The following is an 18,305-nucleotide window of genomic DNA, read 5'->3' on the forward strand; positions in this document are numbered from 1 at the left end:
AGTGTAAATCAGTAGATGTCACCTTCTCTGTAACCAAACGGACTCATCCACCGTTGAGTCTCCTTTAATATGTGAATCCCCTCATATCAGGTTAATTGATCACATAACACATTCTCTCATCAAGTATCTCTCTCAAGAGTATTCAATCATTCCTCAAATAAACAAAAAATACACAAAGAAAAAAAATCAATTTTAACACGTCTTTCCCAAAACAATGATCTGCAGTAAAATATAGTTTTACGCAGAAATCGATCATCTTTAATCATGTGACCTAATACCTCATCTGAATGCGCCCTGGTTGCTGCTTATTTAACAGCTGATTGGGCTTTTGCTCCTGTTTGGATCATTGAAACCCGCGAACACACACACAGAGAGAGAGGTGAGCAAACAATAATGACTAATCATAAACGATCAATCAAATAAAAGTATGGTTATAGAGAGACTTCCGGTGACGCTACAACAAGATGGACGTGTAGTGGTGAGCTCCTCAAAGTCGGTTTCTAAAAGTACCTTCTATCAATATAAAATAGCATTAAAACCATTTTAACTCAAGGATGAAAGGAGGGAAATCGCAGAGGAGGCATAAGACTGACAAAAAAATGAATAAAACACAAGAAAACTGTGTGGCCGAGTTCGCTGACCAGAATGACGACGAAGAGGCAACGGCAGAAGAAGCTAACACAACAGCTAGCCACAATGCGCTACTACAGGGCCTGACAGCAGTACTCTCCAAAGAGCTGAAAGACTTTAAACAAGATATGAGACTGGACCTTGGTGAATTCAAAAACGACGTCAAGAAAAATATGAAAGAAGATTTTACAGAGTTTAAAGACGGAGTTATGCGTGAGCTACAGAGTCAGCATGCTAACATCGCGGAGGCGCAGACCTGGAATCAGCCTGCCTGGAGATGAAAGACGCTGCTGACGGTGGTGAAACACAACACGGGCATGCGGGACAAACTAGTGGACCTGGAGAGCCGTTCCAGGAGAAATAACCTCCGTATTTATGGAGTACCTGAAGATAAAGAGGGGAGATCAGTTGCTGAGTTTGTGAGTGAGTTGTTTAAAAGTCACCTCGCACTACCCGAGGGAGCTGAGCTCCAGATTCAGCGGGCTCACAGGGCTCCGGTCCCGAAACCGGCGGCGACCGCCACTCCGAGATCAATAATAGTCAACTTTCTACAGTTTCACATTAAAGAGCTGATCATTCAGAAAGCCTGGCAGCAGAGAAGTGAACTTGACGGCAAACGACTTTACTTTGACAACGACTACGCAGCGGACATCATGGAAAGACGCAAGGCATGCGGGCCAGTTAAAGCAGCACTGAAGGAGAAGGGGATCCGGTACCAGACGCCCTACACGAAGATACGAGTGCACTGGGACTCCGGACTGCGGATCTATGAGAGTGCAGAAGATGCAGCCCGGGATCTGAATCAACGTGGAGTCAAGGTGACGGTGACAGCGAGGAGGAACACCGGGAGGATCATAGAGGAGCGTCTGAACGAGCTGTTGCCATGGAAACGTACCAACGCAACTGGCGGTGCAGCGCAGCGTGCGCGAGAGAGGCTCGCGGAGTACATGCGAAGCCCACAAAGTTAAAACAGAGAGACTAAAGAGATAAGTGTGGTTCAAACAATTATAAACATGACAGAATCGAACCAAGATTCCTCTATGACAGAGTCTGGGAATACATCTTGTTTTGAAAGAGGCACCTATTGAGATAAAGGTATAATTTAAGTTATTACGAATATTACTATTATTATTATTATTTGTATTATTACCAATTAAACTCGAACATTACTTTCAGCTTGAACTGGGCTCTACAGCCCTTATTAACACAATAGACATTTTAAGATTGTGCCTCTTAATAATTTCAGTTACAAGGATAAAGATAACAACTAGTTGTTGTTTTTCTTTCTTTTATTTCCTTTTGTTATGGTCTACATTACTTGAAGAAAAATGCGAACTCTGGGCCACATATTATAAAAATCTTATGACTTAATTCAATAAGTTTGTGAAACCGATGGAGGGAGTGTTGTATGCGCTGAATGTTGGACACTTCTAGTATATGTGGAATACCAGTTTGTGGTTTTTTTCCCACTACTAGGGAGGGCCCCCTCAGTAATGAGGTATGTTACCCTCCTCCCACCAACAGGGAACTCAAGGGATGGCAGAGTACATCCTTTGCTTTTGAAGTCACAAAGTTCTGTGTTCAGTTGACGTTCATAAGTTCATATATTTTTTTTATGTATGTTATTTTTTTATGTTTGGGTTTGGATTGCAACATGACTCCATAAATAGAAATGATAGAGCATAATATTAAGATATTGTCGTTGAATGTGAATGGTCTGAATAACCCAGTTAAACGTCGGAAAGTAATGACCAAATTAAGGAAAGACAAGGCACAGATTATATACTTACAGGAGACACATTTGTCTAGGCAGGAAAATGAGAAGCTTAAGAGGTTTGGCTATACAAATACATTCTATAGTTCATTTCAACATGGTTGTAGAAGAGGCGTGGCCATTCTCATCTCTAACTCTGTGAAATTTGAATGTTCTAAAGAAATTAGTGATAAGGAGGGCAGATATATTATTGTGAAAGGAAAACTGGAAAACGAAGAAGTGACATTGGTCAATGTTTATGCCCCACCAAACAGTGAAAAACATTTCTTTAAAAACCTGTTTGATAACATTATTTTGGAAATGGAAGGAATATTAATTTGTGGGGGTGACTTTAATATCGTGATGAATAGTAAGCTAGATACAACAAACAATAAGAAAAATGCCAACCATGTTACAAAAATGATCAAGACAATATTTAAAGAATTTGGTATAGTGGATATTTGGAGAGAACTGCACCCCTCTAAAAGGGACTATACACATTTTTCAGCACCTAACAAAAGCTATGCTAGAATTGATTATTTTTTCATGAATAAAAAAGATCTATACAGAGTAGGAGAATGTGAAATTGAAGGAGCGGATGTATCAGATCACTGTTCAATTTATCTCAAAGTAAAATTAAAATCACAGGAGAAAAAAACATTATGGAGATTAAATGTAGGATTATTAAATAATAAATCAATTGTCGAGGAGATCAAACAAGAGATTATAACATATAAAAATGAAAATGATAATGGAGAGGTTAACCCTGCTATTTTGTGGGACGCTCTTAAAGCAGTCATGAGAGGGAAGCTTATTGCCAGGACAGCATCTATCAAAAAAGCTAGAGAAGAAGCCTTTAAGAGGGAAAAGGAAAAACTGCTGGAAATTGAACAACAACATAAATCTACACGAGACTCCACACTACTACCAAAAATTAAAGAGATCAGGGATAATATAGATAAATTATTAACCACAGAGATAGAAAAGAAAACAAGATTTCTAAAACAATCCTACTATGAGGTGGGGCCTAGAGCAACCAAATTGTTAGCAAAAAGACTGAAAAAACAACAGGTGGATAGGTCAATTCATAAGATAAGGGATACCCTAACAAATCAGATGGCCTATGAACCAAAAGAGATTGAAATTATCTTTAGGAACTACTATGGGAGTTTGTATAGCCAGCCCCCGTCTGCTAACATTGACCAAATGAGAGCTTTTCTAGAGACACTGGACTTACCATCAATTGGGGAGGATCAGAATGACCTTTTGACTTCACCCATTACAAGAACAGAAATCAAGAAAGCCATGAGCAGACTAAAAACAAATAAGTCCCCTGGCAGTGACGGCCTACCAACTGAGTGGTATAAAACATTCAGTGAACAACTTATACCACTACTCGAGTCCTCTTTCAATTATACACTTGAACATGGTGAACTCCCACCATCCTGGAAGGAAGCTGTTATATCAGTGATTCCTAAGGGGAAGAACAGTGAGACCTGCTCTGGTTACAGACCCATATCAGTATTAAACATAGATTATAAACTCTACACCTCAATTATTGCAAAAAGATATGAACATTTCATGAATGACATTATAGATGAAGATCAGACAGGCTTTATTAAAGGGCGCCAAACCCAAGATAACATAAGAAGAACCCTACACATCATTGAACATGTCAAAGACAAAAATATTAGTGCAGTCTTAATAAGTCTTGATGCAGAAAAGGCATTTGACAGTGTAAACTGGGCATTTCTGTATCAGGTACTTGAGAAATTTGGACTAAATGATAAGGCCATTTGATGTATTAAAACTCTTTACCAAAATCCGACGGCAAGGATAAAAATAAATGGCAGTCTGACTGATAGTATAGTACTAGAACGGTCCACCAGGCAGGGATGTTGTCTTTCCCCAACTTTATTCGCAATTTTTATAGAACCCCTTGCACAAGCAATTAGGCAGAATAGAGACCTTAAAGGGATAAAGGTTGGAAATGAAGAACACATCATTGGGCTCTTTGCGGATGATGTGATCTGTTATCTAGAGGACCCTGACACATGCCTCCCTATATTAACCAATCAACTTGAGGTATTCGGCTTCTACTCTGGATACAAATTAAATTTAGCAAAAACACAGATTTTAACAATTAATTATTACCCATCCGAAACTATACGGCATAAATATAACTTGAATTGGAGTTCTAAAAAAATGACTTATCTCAGCGTTACATTAACACGAGGAACTGAGAAATTATATAAAGCCAACTATATCAAAGTGGATCAGGACATTAGGAATGATATTGAGAGGTGGGCTGTCCTCCCACTGGACTTCAGTTCACGAATAGATACCATCAAAATGAATATACTCCCACGACTCCTCTACTTATTTCAGTCATTACCAATTGAAATTCCTGAGAAACAATTTAGAACCTGGGATAAAGTTATTTCAAGATTTATATGGAATGGTCAAAGGCCAAGAGTCCGATTTGAGACATTACAGATTGGGAAACATAAAGGAGGTATGGCGTTGCCAAACCTTAGGGAATATTTCAATGCAGCACAAATTAGACCAATAATCTATTGGTGTGCCAAGGATTATGAAGCAAAATGGAAAAATTTAGAGAGATATGTACAAGGAAGAGAAATTCAGAGCCTTATTGGGGACAGAGATGTAGCAAAGGATTTACTTGACCAGGTAGATACTATTACTCGATTTACATTAGAATTTTGGTTTAAATTGGTACGGAAATATGGATTAGAGAAGGAGCTCAGATTACTTCGATGGATAGCCTATGACAGAAATTTTATCCCTGGCACTCTTGACCAGAGATTCAAACAATGGATTCCAATTGGTGTAACAGCATTATGTACAGTAATAAAAGATGGGAATGTTATGAGTTTTCAGGAACTGAAACAAAACTATTCATTGAGCAACCAGGACCATTTTAGATATCTGCAATTAAGGGACTTTTATGACAGAGACATAAAGCACAATGTCAATTTAGATAAAAATGGGATAGTAAGAACCATAATTGGAGTTTATAATTCAAAAAAATATAGGATAATATCTACATTATATCAGTGCCTAATGGAGAGAAGGGGAAATACAACATCGTATGTAAAGCTGAAATGGGAAAAAGAATTAGGTGTCACTATCACAGAAGATGAATGGTTACATATCTGGAGAACACAACAGTCCACAACATCTTCACGTACATGGAGAGAACACTGTTGGAAGAATGTAATTAGATTTTTTATAACACCCCAAATTACAAATAAATACGTGTCTGTAGCACAACCTTGCTGGAGAAGATGTGGGGCCATGAATGTAGACCATTCACATATATTTTGGCTTTGTCCTGAAGTTGCACAATTTTGGGGAAATGTTCATAAGGTTATCTGCAAAATTTTGGGCTATGTTATACCCAAGTCATGTTTGGTACTATATTTTGGCAATATGACTGGAAATACTGTGTTAAGAGAAGACAGATACCTGTTGAAAGTGTTGTTGGCGGCCTGTAAGAAGGCCATTACGAAGAGATGGTGTAAGGCAGAACCACCTACGCAAGATGAATGGCTGAAAATTGTGAATGAAATATATGATATGGAACTGTTAACCCATAGGATAAGAACACAAGAGGAGCAATGTCGAGAGAAGTGGGAGAAATGGACAATGTTTACATGTCAACGACAGGATGAGGAAATTAACCATTGAATATGTCATAGTAATAAGAAAACTTTATAGAGACAGGGCAATCTATATCCTTTCATGTTTTCTGTTTTGTTATATTGTTCTATGTGTGTGTTGTCTTTCTGTCATGGAAAAGCAATAAAAACAAAGTATCAAAAAAAAAAAAAGTATGATTATAGTGCAGCAGAAGTGTGAATAATGAGAGTTAATGTGCTGCGTAAAGTGTAGCCATATACTAATATGTGTGTCTGTGTGCGCCACCAGCACATCATAATAATAGCAGTAATAATAGTAATTGGTAGCCTATTGTTGTTGAGTAATGGGCATATTTTAAAATGATGACAGTGGTAAGGTAAATAGCCCCAATATTATATATTATATTAATATAATTATCATTGTTGTTCTCATGTGGTCAGTCTCACTTCCTCTGAGCTCCAAACATACTATTGATTTTATATGTTTTAACCCACACTAAAAATACAGAGAATCTATAAAGACATGATTCATAATGACATGTTTGTCCTGTGAAAACCACTGTAGATTTGGATTTCTTTCTGATAAACTAAAGCGTTTGTGGGTTGAGAAACTTCTCCTACTTCTTAAGCAAAATAAACTATTTAAAAACACACATTATTGTGATAAAGTTGAGAAAACAGCTGATGTTCTTCTTGCACAGGAGAAGCTGACGTTTGCAGGACAGCAACGTACAGTAGGCCTAATATCTTCATATCTGAAGACTGGAAAGTAGGTAATTTTGCATGATGCTTCATGTCCCTATACCCAACTTTACAGTTGGTAGACACAGACTGGAAGATGGCCTTTACCAGGAAGGTTCCTGTTTTGTTCAGGAGTTGAAGATGGGGTAATTGCAGCATCCTGTGCCTACTTTGATTTTGACTCGGCTTACCCACCCTTCATGAAGAATACACTACCCTTTCTCCAACGTACTATACTGAACATTACTGTGGTGGGTGAAAAGCCCCTATACCAGTCACTGTGACCCGAATGATCAATCTACTCTATTAAAAATGCCACGACCGTATAGACCAGGGGTCAGCAACCTTTACTATAAAAAGAGCCATTTTAGGCAAAAAAAAAAAAAAGAAAATCTGTCTGAAGCTGCAAAACATTATACAGCTTTGTCACAGTTTATAGTCTACTGTTAGTCTAATGCAGTGAGGGCCAAAGTACAAATGTACAATTAGGGTATTAGTATTAGGGTCACATTGAGGGAAAAAAAACACAGAGATTTCGAGAATAAAGTCATATTACGGGAAAAAAGTCGTAACTTTACGAGAAAAAAAGTCGTAATATAACGAGAATAAAGTCATAATATTTTGAGAAAAAAGTCGTAATATTACGAGAATAAAGTCATAGTATTACAAGAAAAAAGTCGTAATATTACGAGAATAAAGTCATAGTATTACAAGAAAAAAGTCGTAATATTACGAGAATAAAGTCATAGTATTACAAGAAAAAAGTCGGAATATTACGAGAATAAAGTCGTAACTTTACAAGAAAAAAGTTGCTATATAACGAGAATAAAGTCATAATATGAAAAAAGGCATAACTTTACGAGAAAAAAGGAAAAATAACACGTCACTACTTTATAATACTATGATTTTATTCTCATAATATTACGACTTTTTTCACGTAAACTTTATTTTCGTAATATTATGACTTTATTCTTGAAATCTCTGATTTATTTTTTTTCTTCAATGTGGCCCTAATACTCCATCGACCTACAACAATGATAAATAAAAATGAAAATTTAAACAAAAAAGCAGTTATTTAGTTCCACTAATTTAAAAAATCCTCAGGGATCCACTGGAAAGGGGCTAAAGAGCTGGAGGTTGCTGACCCCTGGTATAGACGTACAAGGTATAGAAGAACCACCTTCACCTTAATGACATTGCTTCCACATATTGGTCTAATTAATGCCCACGAAGCCAACTTTAATATAACTTGTGGACTAAATAACAGTAAGCCAACTTTAATATAACTTGTGGACTAAATAACAGTAAGCCAACTTTAATATAACTTGTGGACTAAATAACAGTAAGCCAACTTTTACATTATTCAAATCTTTCAGGCATCATGTGTATCATTAACATAGGTAGCGTGTGCTACGTGTGCTATCTGATAGCGAGCATCATGATAAAAACAAGTGTTTGTCACTGGGGCAGTAACCTCTTTAAGGCCACATTTGTACCATTTCCAAGGGTACATTTAAGTCCTAGAGAATGAAGGTCCATTTTTGTCCCCAGGGGTACATATTTGGCCCCATAAGGTACAATCGGTAAAGGTACTAAAATGCACCCTTGTTAAAGGGTACAATGGGTGAACCTTTGAGGGTACTGCCCCAGTGAAGAGCTGTTGGACCCCTAAAGGTACAAACTTAGCACATTATTTCTGACAGTGTACCCACCCAAAACTTATATTAGTTTCATTATGTTCCCAGCAGTCTGTCAAACCACTTTTGGTAGGGTGAGTTTCATAATGCCCCTGGAGATTAAAGTGGCAGTAGGCAGTATATTTTTGGCATCATTGGGCAAAAAGTCCATAATAACCTTTCAGCATATTGTAATTCAAGTGTTCTGAGAGAAAACTAAACTTCTACACCTCCTCATGGCTCTGTTTTCAGGCTTTAGAAAATCTAGCCCGTGACGGGAGACTTTGGCTGCATCCCAAAGTTCTTAATTTTCATTTCCTCGCTCCTCGATCCTCGCTTGAACCGGAAGTTGTTCTGGTGCGCCATCTTGAAGACTGTTCCAAAGCTCATATTACTGCATCGAGGATCGAGGATCGAGGATCGAGGATCGAGGATTGAGGATCGAGGATCGAGGAGGCTTGTCTGTGTTAACTGTAGCTCTGAACAGCAGCAGAAGGACCTGCAGTATCTCTCCTTCACACACCGCCAGTGAAGCAGCCTGACACTGACAGGGGTTTATAAAACCTGACAAACTAAGTTAAAATAACTTTCTGCATGTACTAGAAAGATTTTTCTTTTCATGATCTGTTATTTCCCCCGTTAACTTTTATTAATGATTCTATTAAAGTCAGAGAGAGTAGGAGAGTCTGTCTGTCAGCAACAAACACCTTTTACATAATTTATCCTCATTTTCATTCAGTCAAATGAGGCTAATAATCCCTGAACGTCGGTTTGATACGAGTTACATCATTTACATTTTCCCTCTAGCCTAATAAACAATGTCCAGTGTTCAAAAAACACCATAGTCATATTCTGGGTTATTAAATGATGAACTCACAATCAGAATAATATTAACTACAGACGCTAATAATGAATATATAATATAAAGATATTGTTCCAGTAGAGATGGTTCCTGGTCCTCTAAGCAGGACTCAGTCCACAGTAGAAATACAGACTGCAGCTTGCACTTGTCTTTATTAGTATTAGTACAGTTCAGACATAAACAGCTGTTAAAGTCCACTGACAGCTGATCCAGCTGTGATCAGCTGCTGCTGTCATCAGAAACTGACGTTGCTTCACGTGATGCTTCAGAGGAAACAACCGTCTTATGTCTCTTAAACCGTATTTCCTTGTTTCCTCTGTCTTCGCATGGTTTCCTTGCGTCTCTCCATGCTTCTCTGGTGGGAAGGACTAAGACGCAAGGATGAGACGCAAGTGAGGGTCACGGGGATTCAATTAAGAGCTTTGGGTTTGCAGCCTTTGACCGATCACAGGTCATTTCATTGAGAGAGCGTTCCTATTGGCTGTGCTCCGGTCATGTGACTGAAACTTGGCGGACCTTCACCAAATTTCACCATGGCGGTGGCGTTTCAAACTTTCTCATTTTACAGCTAAACCGTGCACTACAAGACGAGTCTGAAAACATTTGAGGAGAGAAATAGGCATTAACGTAACATAATATTGATTCATATTTGATCAGCGAAGCCTAGTTTGACCGTTTGGTCGGAGTTCGAGAGTGATTGACATCCGGCTCTCATCCGGGATATTTTGCCAAAGATGCTTTGGCATCACTTTTGTACAATGGGAAGCAGTGTAGAGGCCTCGTCTATTTCTAGAATTGGCCTATTGTTGTTATTGTTATTATTAATTTAAATCTTTACAGAACGCATTACACATATTAAAGTGGCCAGAAGAACTCTTGTAATGAGTGTGAGACTGTAACCTCTCTCTCAGTGAATATTGGAGCTGTGCCTCTGCTGCTGCTGCACCTGCTGTGTGTGTGCGTGTGTGCGTGCGTGTGTGCGTGTGATGCTGCTGCATCGGATTGTGAATCCCTCCCATCTCTCTCTGACGCGCCTCTTTAGTTTGTTTGGTTACAGCTATTATTATTATTTTTTAAAGCATGTATTCTTTCCAGTGCAGCAGGTCAAATAATAATCCTTAATTTCCTTCTTAATGTTGAATATAAAGTTTGGGTTGTCTGCTTCTTATCAGCGCTGCAGACTGAGAGACGGATTAACCGCAACTCTTGTGCCAGATTTATTTTACTTAACTGGATGCATGTTTAACCTTGTGGATTTAACCTTGTGGATTTATTGATGAGATGATTTTCTTTTTTTCCTTTTTTATTGTCACAGTCTGGAGCAGGAGGACGAATATGATGACCTAGAGTCGCCGGAGGTAAATGTTTTTTTTTTTTTTTTTTTTTTTTAACTCTTTTTTTCACCCTGATTATTGGCAAAAAGCTTCTCCTGTCCTATACTCCGTTTTTATAATCCTGTAGATTTCACCATCTATTTTTCTTGTTTTGTTGTGAAATTTCTTCAACAATAAATGCGATCTAATCAGAGACGAAAATCTCATTTTATTGGTGGTTATTTGCGGGCACAGAAGAGATTCAAACAGCCACATAGAGAGAAAAAATTCTGAATTTCAAAGTTTAAAAAGTAATAGACTTTGAATTTCTTTTTTACTTATGATATGTTAGTATAATGACAGGTAAAATCTATACGTTTGTGCAGAAAATGTTTCTAAATAATAATGTCTGGGTGGATCTTGGACACTTGCGTACAAACCCCACCCCTCCATCACAGATATGCCAATCAATGATCGATATCTAGCGCAGCAATGAGCATTCAACTAGTTTATCATCACCCTCAGATACTCCGATACCTGTTTACTCATTATAACAGGAATAGAAGCAGATTCACTCTCTGATCAGGTAGGACAAAAAAAAAACATGAATACATTTAAACTTATATAACTTTTCATACTAATAATAATAATAATAATAATAATTATTATTATTATTAGTATTATGAGTAATAGTATTAATAGTAATATAAATAATGATAATACTGTTATTATGGATTTTATTATTAATTTAACTGACAGCATAATTTCCATTGATTTTAGGTTATATTTTGGTTAATAAATGACTGGAAATATTACTACAGGAATCAAGTTAAGATAACAATAATGATGATAATGATGTATCATTATTATATTATATCATTATTATTATAATTTTGTATTATTGATTACAACAATTAGAATAAATTGAAAGCTTTTGCTTTTTTAAATACTCAATCCTCAACCATGAGAGAATTAATGCAATCTGTTTTTTAATGATTGGCAGCTGTATTGGTTCCAATATAAAAATGCGTTTATGGAGATGAAGTTTATGGATTGAGCTCTCCTCTACCAAACTGCCTCATTTGCTTTTGATGATTAGCCTGTAGCTTTAAACAAACAAATATGACAGTTTATAAGAGTTTCCCTCAATGTACACACAGTGGTTTAAGAAGTATTCAGATCATTCACTTTAGTAAAAAATAGAAATTCCTGTGAAAATACTCCACTAAATATAAGTACAAGTATTTAAGTATGATCAGCAACATTTACTTAAAGTATCAAATCTAAAAATATCCATAATGCTGAAAAATAACAACAATTTTGTTGTGTGTTATTATGTATGCTGGATTGTTGTATTATTACTGATGCATTCCTGTGCAATTAGCATTTTACTGTTGTAGTTGGTGAAGTTATTTGAACTATCATGTTGGGTAATTTATTATATTTTGCATACAAAACATGATGTAGTTATGTATTATAAATCCATCATGTTATATGTAAAATCTTAGTCTGCAAAGTAACTTGTAACTAAAGCTGTCAGATAAATGTAGTGGAGTAAAAAGCACCATATTTCGAGCTGAACAGTAGTGGAGTTGAAGTAGCATAAAATGTAGTACCTCAGATTTGTACTTAATACTTGAATAAATGTACTTAGTTACATTTCACCTCTGACTACACTCTCTTGTGTTTTTTGTCACACACAATCACAGGCATCACACAGCCAAGATGTTTTCAAAGGTGAAGGTGCTCATTGTCGTGCTGGGTGTGACCAGCATGTCTGTGTTCTGGAGAGTGTACATGACGCCGCCACGCTCGCCGCCACGCTCGCCGCCACGCTCGCCGCCACGCTCGCCGCCTTGGGACGGAATCCCCTGTGCTTGTGACAGCTGTTTATCTGAAGATGATCCCTGGTTCACTCAGCGTTTCAACAAATCTGTTGAACCGTTTCTGTCAGCAAACCACAATCTGTCAGAGGACGCTTTCAACTGGTGGAAGGTAAACTGTGACCTTGTTCAGTCTCTCAACCAGCAGTTCAAATCAGTGTCAAGCAGTAAAATACAATTTCACTGAACAGTTATCATAGTGGCAAAACTTCAGCTCTGTTCTGTTTTAGTTAGACCACTTCTTCTCAATGGTGGCAGTAGAAAGGTGTCTGACTCGTATCTGTGCACTAACTTCTTTATCCACAGGTACGCTATGTTACAGACAGGACTCTGGGAATAATAGTGATGTTAGTGTAATTTAAAGTGGAAAAAAATATCATTAAACCTACACAAAATGTTGTTGAATTAATTTTTACTTTACTTAAATGGACAGTGTGTAGAATTTGGAAATCTAGTGGTGAGATTGCAGATTGCAACCAACTGGGTACCCCTCCACTCACTCCTCCCCTTCCAAGACTGCGGAAACGTGAGCTGCCGAGTGTAAAACCGTGGTAACGCTGTTTGCCTCGCTCAGAGGCCATCCTAACCATAACACAGCCCATTCTCATTCCCAGAGCGTTACCAAATACCGAGGCTTTGCCACGGTTCAGTACTGCCGCACACGACACCCCTTAGCGCCGGTATGAAATGCATCGGGCGTTACATCAAATGCAACAGTAAACGCTCCGAGAAAGTGTGCCGGGAGTGTGGTGGTGTAGTTTAAAAAGTGAAAGAGACACGCAGAGTGGGCGGAAGGGGAGGTTGATGGGTCCAACAAACACAAGGCTGTCATCAAGGGTGACGCCAGCCAAGGGGTGGTATGTGACGATCCCGTAAAATGTCACACACAGTTCCTTTAAAGCAAACAATCACCAGTTAGAGTAATTTATGATCACATTATACTGAATTATAACAGTGATTATAATCTATTACAACCGCAGGAATTATAATACACTATGAAAAATGTCAGTGAGTGACCAGCAATTATAAAGTATTATGATACTTGACCTTATAAGTCATTATAAAATGCCTTATAACGTGTTATGATTATTGTTATACAGCATTATGAATATGTATGAGTGCTTATAACTATAATTATAGAGTGCTATAAGAAGATTATAACGCATTATAAGTATGTTTATAATCCATTATAGACATGGGCGTCATAGAAAGACTCATTTATTTCTATGTTACACGTTCTACACATGTGCAGTAAACAACTTTACAATAACCAATAAACTATCAATAAAACAAATTAACCTTGATCCTCTGTTTGTTTATAGGAAAATACCTGAACTGTATTCATTAAGAAGAAAATGTAAACATTTCACAATATAGGCCAGTATTTCAAAAATATTTTTGGCTACTTACAGACAACCTCTGACAATTTGTTTATTTAGTACAACTCATGACTGCTCTAACAGTCATCTATGTTCTGTTTGGCTGACAGCAGTTACAGGCTGAAGGACGCAGCTTCAGTACCTACAGAAGAACAGTGGACAGGCTGTTCCAGATGTTCCCACCCAGTCCAGTTGTTATAGAACCCAGACCTGACCGCTGCAGGACTTGTGCTGTGGTGGGGAACTCTGGGAATCTGAAGAGATCACATCATGGACCTCTCATAGATTTCCATGACGTCGTCATACGGTAAATCCTCCAGATAAAGAAAGCTGTTTTAATCTATTATTGTCTTTTGTCCCTTCTGAAAAAAACTCCACAATGATTTAAGACAGTGGGACAAACATGAAAGTTTTTTCTCAAGTCATAAATTTCAAGCAGTGACATGAAATCTATTTCTAGAATGAACACTGGTCGTATCAAAGGTTATGAAGCAGATGTTGGGAGCAGAACAACTCATCGGATCATGTATCCAGAGAGCGCTGTGGATTTAGATAACTCCACCCATCTGGTGCTGGTTCCATTTAAGATACTGGATCTTGAGTGGATCACGAAGGCCCTCACCACCGGATTCTCTGGAAAGTGAGTCATATTTTTATGGACTATGTATATATGATCATTTGTCCCCAGTAGCCTATATAGTGTTCAGTATTAACCCTCATACAGGTATACTTTTTCTTGTCTATTTTCATTTTACACAATGTGCAAATTACCTGTAACTTTCCTAAAATAATATTCTGTTTTTTATTTTCTTCAGATGACATTACTTACATAACTAATAATGTTTTGAGAAGAAATAAGATTACATTTTGCTATGCTGGTTGTTTCTTACAGTAGTTAATTCGGTCAGTATCCTTGTATGTTAAATAGGTTGGTTATTTCATTCCAGTATTTTTCATTTCAAAATTCCCCTTTGGAAAAAGCCAATCACATATCTGCTCTGTCCTGTTTGTTTAGATTGACAAAACGACCAACTGGAAAAAAAAACATTGAGCTAGCTTTGAGCTAAATGTTAAAGTCAACATGCTAATGTGCTCACATTGACAAATGCTACTACAGTATGATGATCATTAGCATGTATCATGTTAACCATATTCATCATTTTATTTCAGCGTGTTTGAATGCTAACATTTGCTAATTTGCACTTGATGGGAATGTCATTACTTTTGCAGATATAAACCAAAGGACATTATAATTTCAACCTGATTATGGCGCTAGATGAAAAGTTAACACACAGACAGCAATGCCTTAAATTTCAATGAATGTTGCCAAATTGCATGGAAATCCATCCTGTGTTTGTTGAAACATTTCATTCAAAACCCCCAATGTCAACCTCATGGTGGCACCAGGGAACAAGTTAGGGGATCACCAAAGTCATTCGGATACATCTTCTGGAAACCATGAATATCTGCTCCAAATTTAGTGCCAATCCATGCTGTAGATGTTTGAGTTGAGATGTGTCCATCTGGACCATAATGGTGGTGGTCATTGGACTGCATAATCCTTTTTACGGCTATTTTTCTTCGTTCTTTCTTTGTTTCCAATGTCATGTGTCCTTGAATACCTTAGACACCACTAAACAAATGAAACCTGGTCTGATAACTACTTAATCCTCTCTGTGTGCTGCAGTATACTTGTTCTTCTGTGATAATAAGCATTAATGCAGTTCTACTTCAGCAGAGTATCCCCTCTGAAGGTCTCTGTACGCTTACAGGGGGCATAGGCAACGAAGAGCACCCTCCTCTGTGACAACTGACCACCAACTGCTAAACTTCTGTCACTAAGCAGAGTAACTCTATAGGCCTTAACATTCATGCAGCACAATGTACATACAATGCAAATGCTGAGTTCGAGTGCAAGGGGTAATTTTCCATTCAGGTATGTCATGTAAGAGACTGGAGTTTATGTCTCAGACAAACCGTAACTATTGTTGTCTTTGTTTAGTCTTAAGATGCTTCTATATAATCACTGACCCAGGTGTGTTGAGGATGATCTGCCCTGTCGGTTTGAAACCGTATAAATTGGAGCAGGGGAGGGGGTGAAAGTTGTTGGCAACGAGAATGAATGAGGATCATCCACATGCTCAAGGCTCAACAATAAGCATTGCCCGCTTGCCCCGGGGCAAGTAAAATGCTGTGGTGGGCTAGTAAATCTAGCAACTCACTTAACCGTAAAAGAGACACATTGTTTTTTCCGGAGATGATGATGGAAGTAAGCAGTGAGCCATCTCGTTTCCTCATCTCTGTTGAGTTGTACATGCACAGTAACGATCGGCCATTCGCGAAAAAGCGGCGGTGGGTAAAGACAAAGGTTACGAGCTGAAGCGCAAGTGAGCATTTCAATTATACTGCGGGAGATTAGTAGGGTGTTGTTAGAGGATATCGACGAAACTCCAGATTAATTTCCTTAAATAAGGATTAAACATGACAATTAACTTTGGTCTTTTTGATAACCACTAATAAATAAAACAATTTGTATAGGGGCAAGTAAAAATTGTACTTTGGGCAATTCGATTTCTGACCCACTTGCCCAACCAGGTAAGTGAAAAAAAAATTAACACGGAATTGGGTTGACAGCAATTCTATTGTGTAAAATTTCTTTGAAAAGTCTTCAGAGTTTGGTATAGCCTAATGTGAAATAAAACGTCCTCCTGAAATAAGCATTCATATTAAAAATAATCTCTGCTTTACTTCATATGATGTTGAGTTTGACATTTCCTGCTATTTTCAACAGGTCATACATGCCAGTAAAGTCAAATATCAAGGCTAACAAGGATTTGGTGAGTATTATTTCCAATGCATTCAACAATAAACTTTATTGGCTGCAAAGGTAATGGTTCATAAAAAAGAGCCTAATTGTGATTCCTAACAGGTGATGGTCATGAACCCAGCTTTCATGAGGTATGTTCATGACATGTGGCTGCAAAAGAAGGGCAGGTATCCATCCACTGGCTTCCTGGCTCTGATTCTTGCCCTGCACATTTGTGATGAGGTGAGTTCACTTTTATATTTTCCTTGTAACGTCACCGTTGTTGATGTAACACACTAATGGTTAATAAGTGGATGCAAGTGATTGATGACTGATGGAAAAATATTTGAGGCTTTTACTATGATTTTTTTGTTTTGTTTTCCGATAGGTTCATGTGTTTGGTTATGGAGCAGACAGTGATGGGAACTGGAGCCATTACTGGGAAAAACTCAAAGACAGGAAGTTAAAAACTGGAGTACATCCTGGGAATCATGAGTATGGGGTCATCCAGGAGCTAGCTATGCAACGAAAACTCACGTTTTATCAAGGGTGGTGATCTTTCTCTCAGCATTTAAAGTATTCAGGCCAAGAAGCCTTACACATCTCTTCTGGGACTGACTCCCTTTGCTGCAAACATTAACTAGATTAAAACTGTGAGTGGTGAAACATCCAGATCTATGGAGAGGAAATAAACTACATGTAAAATGAACCTGACTGATCCCATTGAGGGTGTTTAAGCTACCCAAGTGACATGAATCAAAGCCAATGAAATGTAGGATAACAGCTGTTCTAAGCTGCTGTATGTGTATTTTTCTTTTTTCATTGTTTATTTATTGTCATTTTGTGCTGTTGATGGACACTGTTGCAATGCACAACTGCTTAATTTATAAATACATAAATTAAGTAGTAAGTTCTGACCCAAAAAAAAAACATGTTTGAATTGAAATCCGAACATGGCAGCATGTTACAAAGCATTGATTGTTTCTAGAAAGTAGTTTTGATGTGATGACATTTTTACATATTTTGTCTGGTGAAAGTTTGCTCTAATAACATCAATTTTCACTTTGACCATGTTAAAATATCTGAATAAAAATGGCCTTTTTAAGATTAGCAGTAGGTAATAGAAGTACATGAAATGTTTCCTCAGACACTGATCTTTGTGTTTTTACATGATATATGTGAATCTCCTGAGGCCTGTAACACGAAGCGAGTTCAACATGCCCAGGTCATATTCTCGTTATCTGGCTTAACTAACCCTAACAAACGAGATCATGCTAAGTGGTCCTACGAAGGTTGTTATCAACTCGGTAAATCAACCCAGGATTTCTCAGTCTGGCTGTGAGCGCGTTCACATGAACGGGGCGGTGTTTGCAGCATCTGACCAATCACAGACATGGTCCACAGACTGGCAGACAGACAGGCAGATTTGCACATATTAGACAAATACGAAGAAGTTAAACACATAATCCAGGCTAAAAGAAACACAGTTGAAGCTACCAAATGCAGGAAGACCAGCTGGCAAAAGAAAAAAACTCCTGATGTATGAATTTGTAAATAACAGACTTATTGGTCTAACGGAACACTCAAAAGTCAGATATAG

General features: G+C 37.8%; 1 protein-coding gene across 4 annotated transcripts; it reads left to right on the plus strand.

Annotated features, from left to right (window-relative positions):
- The first annotated feature begins 294 nt into the window (after window positions 1–294).
- LOC119503717 (CMP-N-acetylneuraminate-beta-galactosamide-alpha-2,3-sialyltransferase 1-like) lies at window positions 295–17,800 on the plus strand. 4 transcript variants are annotated; one of them, XM_037795619.1, is made up of 9 exons: window positions 295–379; window positions 10,640–10,682; window positions 12,347–12,459; window positions 12,496–12,632; window positions 14,013–14,206; window positions 14,360–14,539; window positions 16,691–16,736; window positions 16,829–16,948; window positions 17,094–17,800. In XM_037795619.1, the coding sequence occupies exons 3-9, from the start codon at window positions 12,363–12,365 to the stop codon at window positions 17,259–17,261; spliced, it is 942 nt and encodes a 313-aa protein (XP_037651547.1). In that variant the 5' UTR covers window positions 295–379; window positions 10,640–10,682; window positions 12,347–12,362; the 3' UTR covers window positions 17,262–17,800. The 4 variants fall into 4 exon arrangements, with proteins under 4 accessions (XP_037651547.1, XP_037651544.1, XP_037651545.1 ...); XM_037795618.1 differs by lacking the exon at window positions 295–379 and adding an exon at window positions 11,163–11,223 and having other exon boundaries at window positions 10,467–10,682; window positions 14,010–14,206; XM_037795616.1 differs by having other exon boundaries at window positions 296–379; window positions 12,347–12,632; window positions 14,010–14,206.
- Window positions 17,801–18,305: the final 505 nt, after the last annotated feature.

This window comes from Sebastes umbrosus, chromosome 15 (genome assembly GCF_015220745.1).
Source record: "Sebastes umbrosus isolate fSebUmb1 chromosome 15, fSebUmb1.pri, whole genome shotgun sequence".
Classification (NCBI taxonomy): Eukaryota; Metazoa; Chordata; class Actinopteri; order Perciformes; family Sebastidae; genus Sebastes; species Sebastes umbrosus.

What these genes read in the sequence shown, in the direction of transcription:
- LOC119503717 (XM_037795616.1), top strand. Translation starts at nt 12,363, where the DNA reads ATGTTTTCAAAGGTGAAGGTGCTCATTGTCGTGCTGGGTGTGACCAGC. An exon ending in ACGCTTTCAACTGGTGGAAG is followed by an intron (nt 12,633 to 14,009) that starts GTAAACTGTGAC and finishes TTTGGCTGACAG; the next exon opens with CAGTTACAGGCTGAAGGACG. An exon ending in ACCACCGGATTCTCTGGAAA is followed by an intron (nt 14,540 to 16,690) that starts GTGAGTCATATT and finishes TATTTTCAACAG; the next exon opens with GTCATACATGCCAGTAAAGT.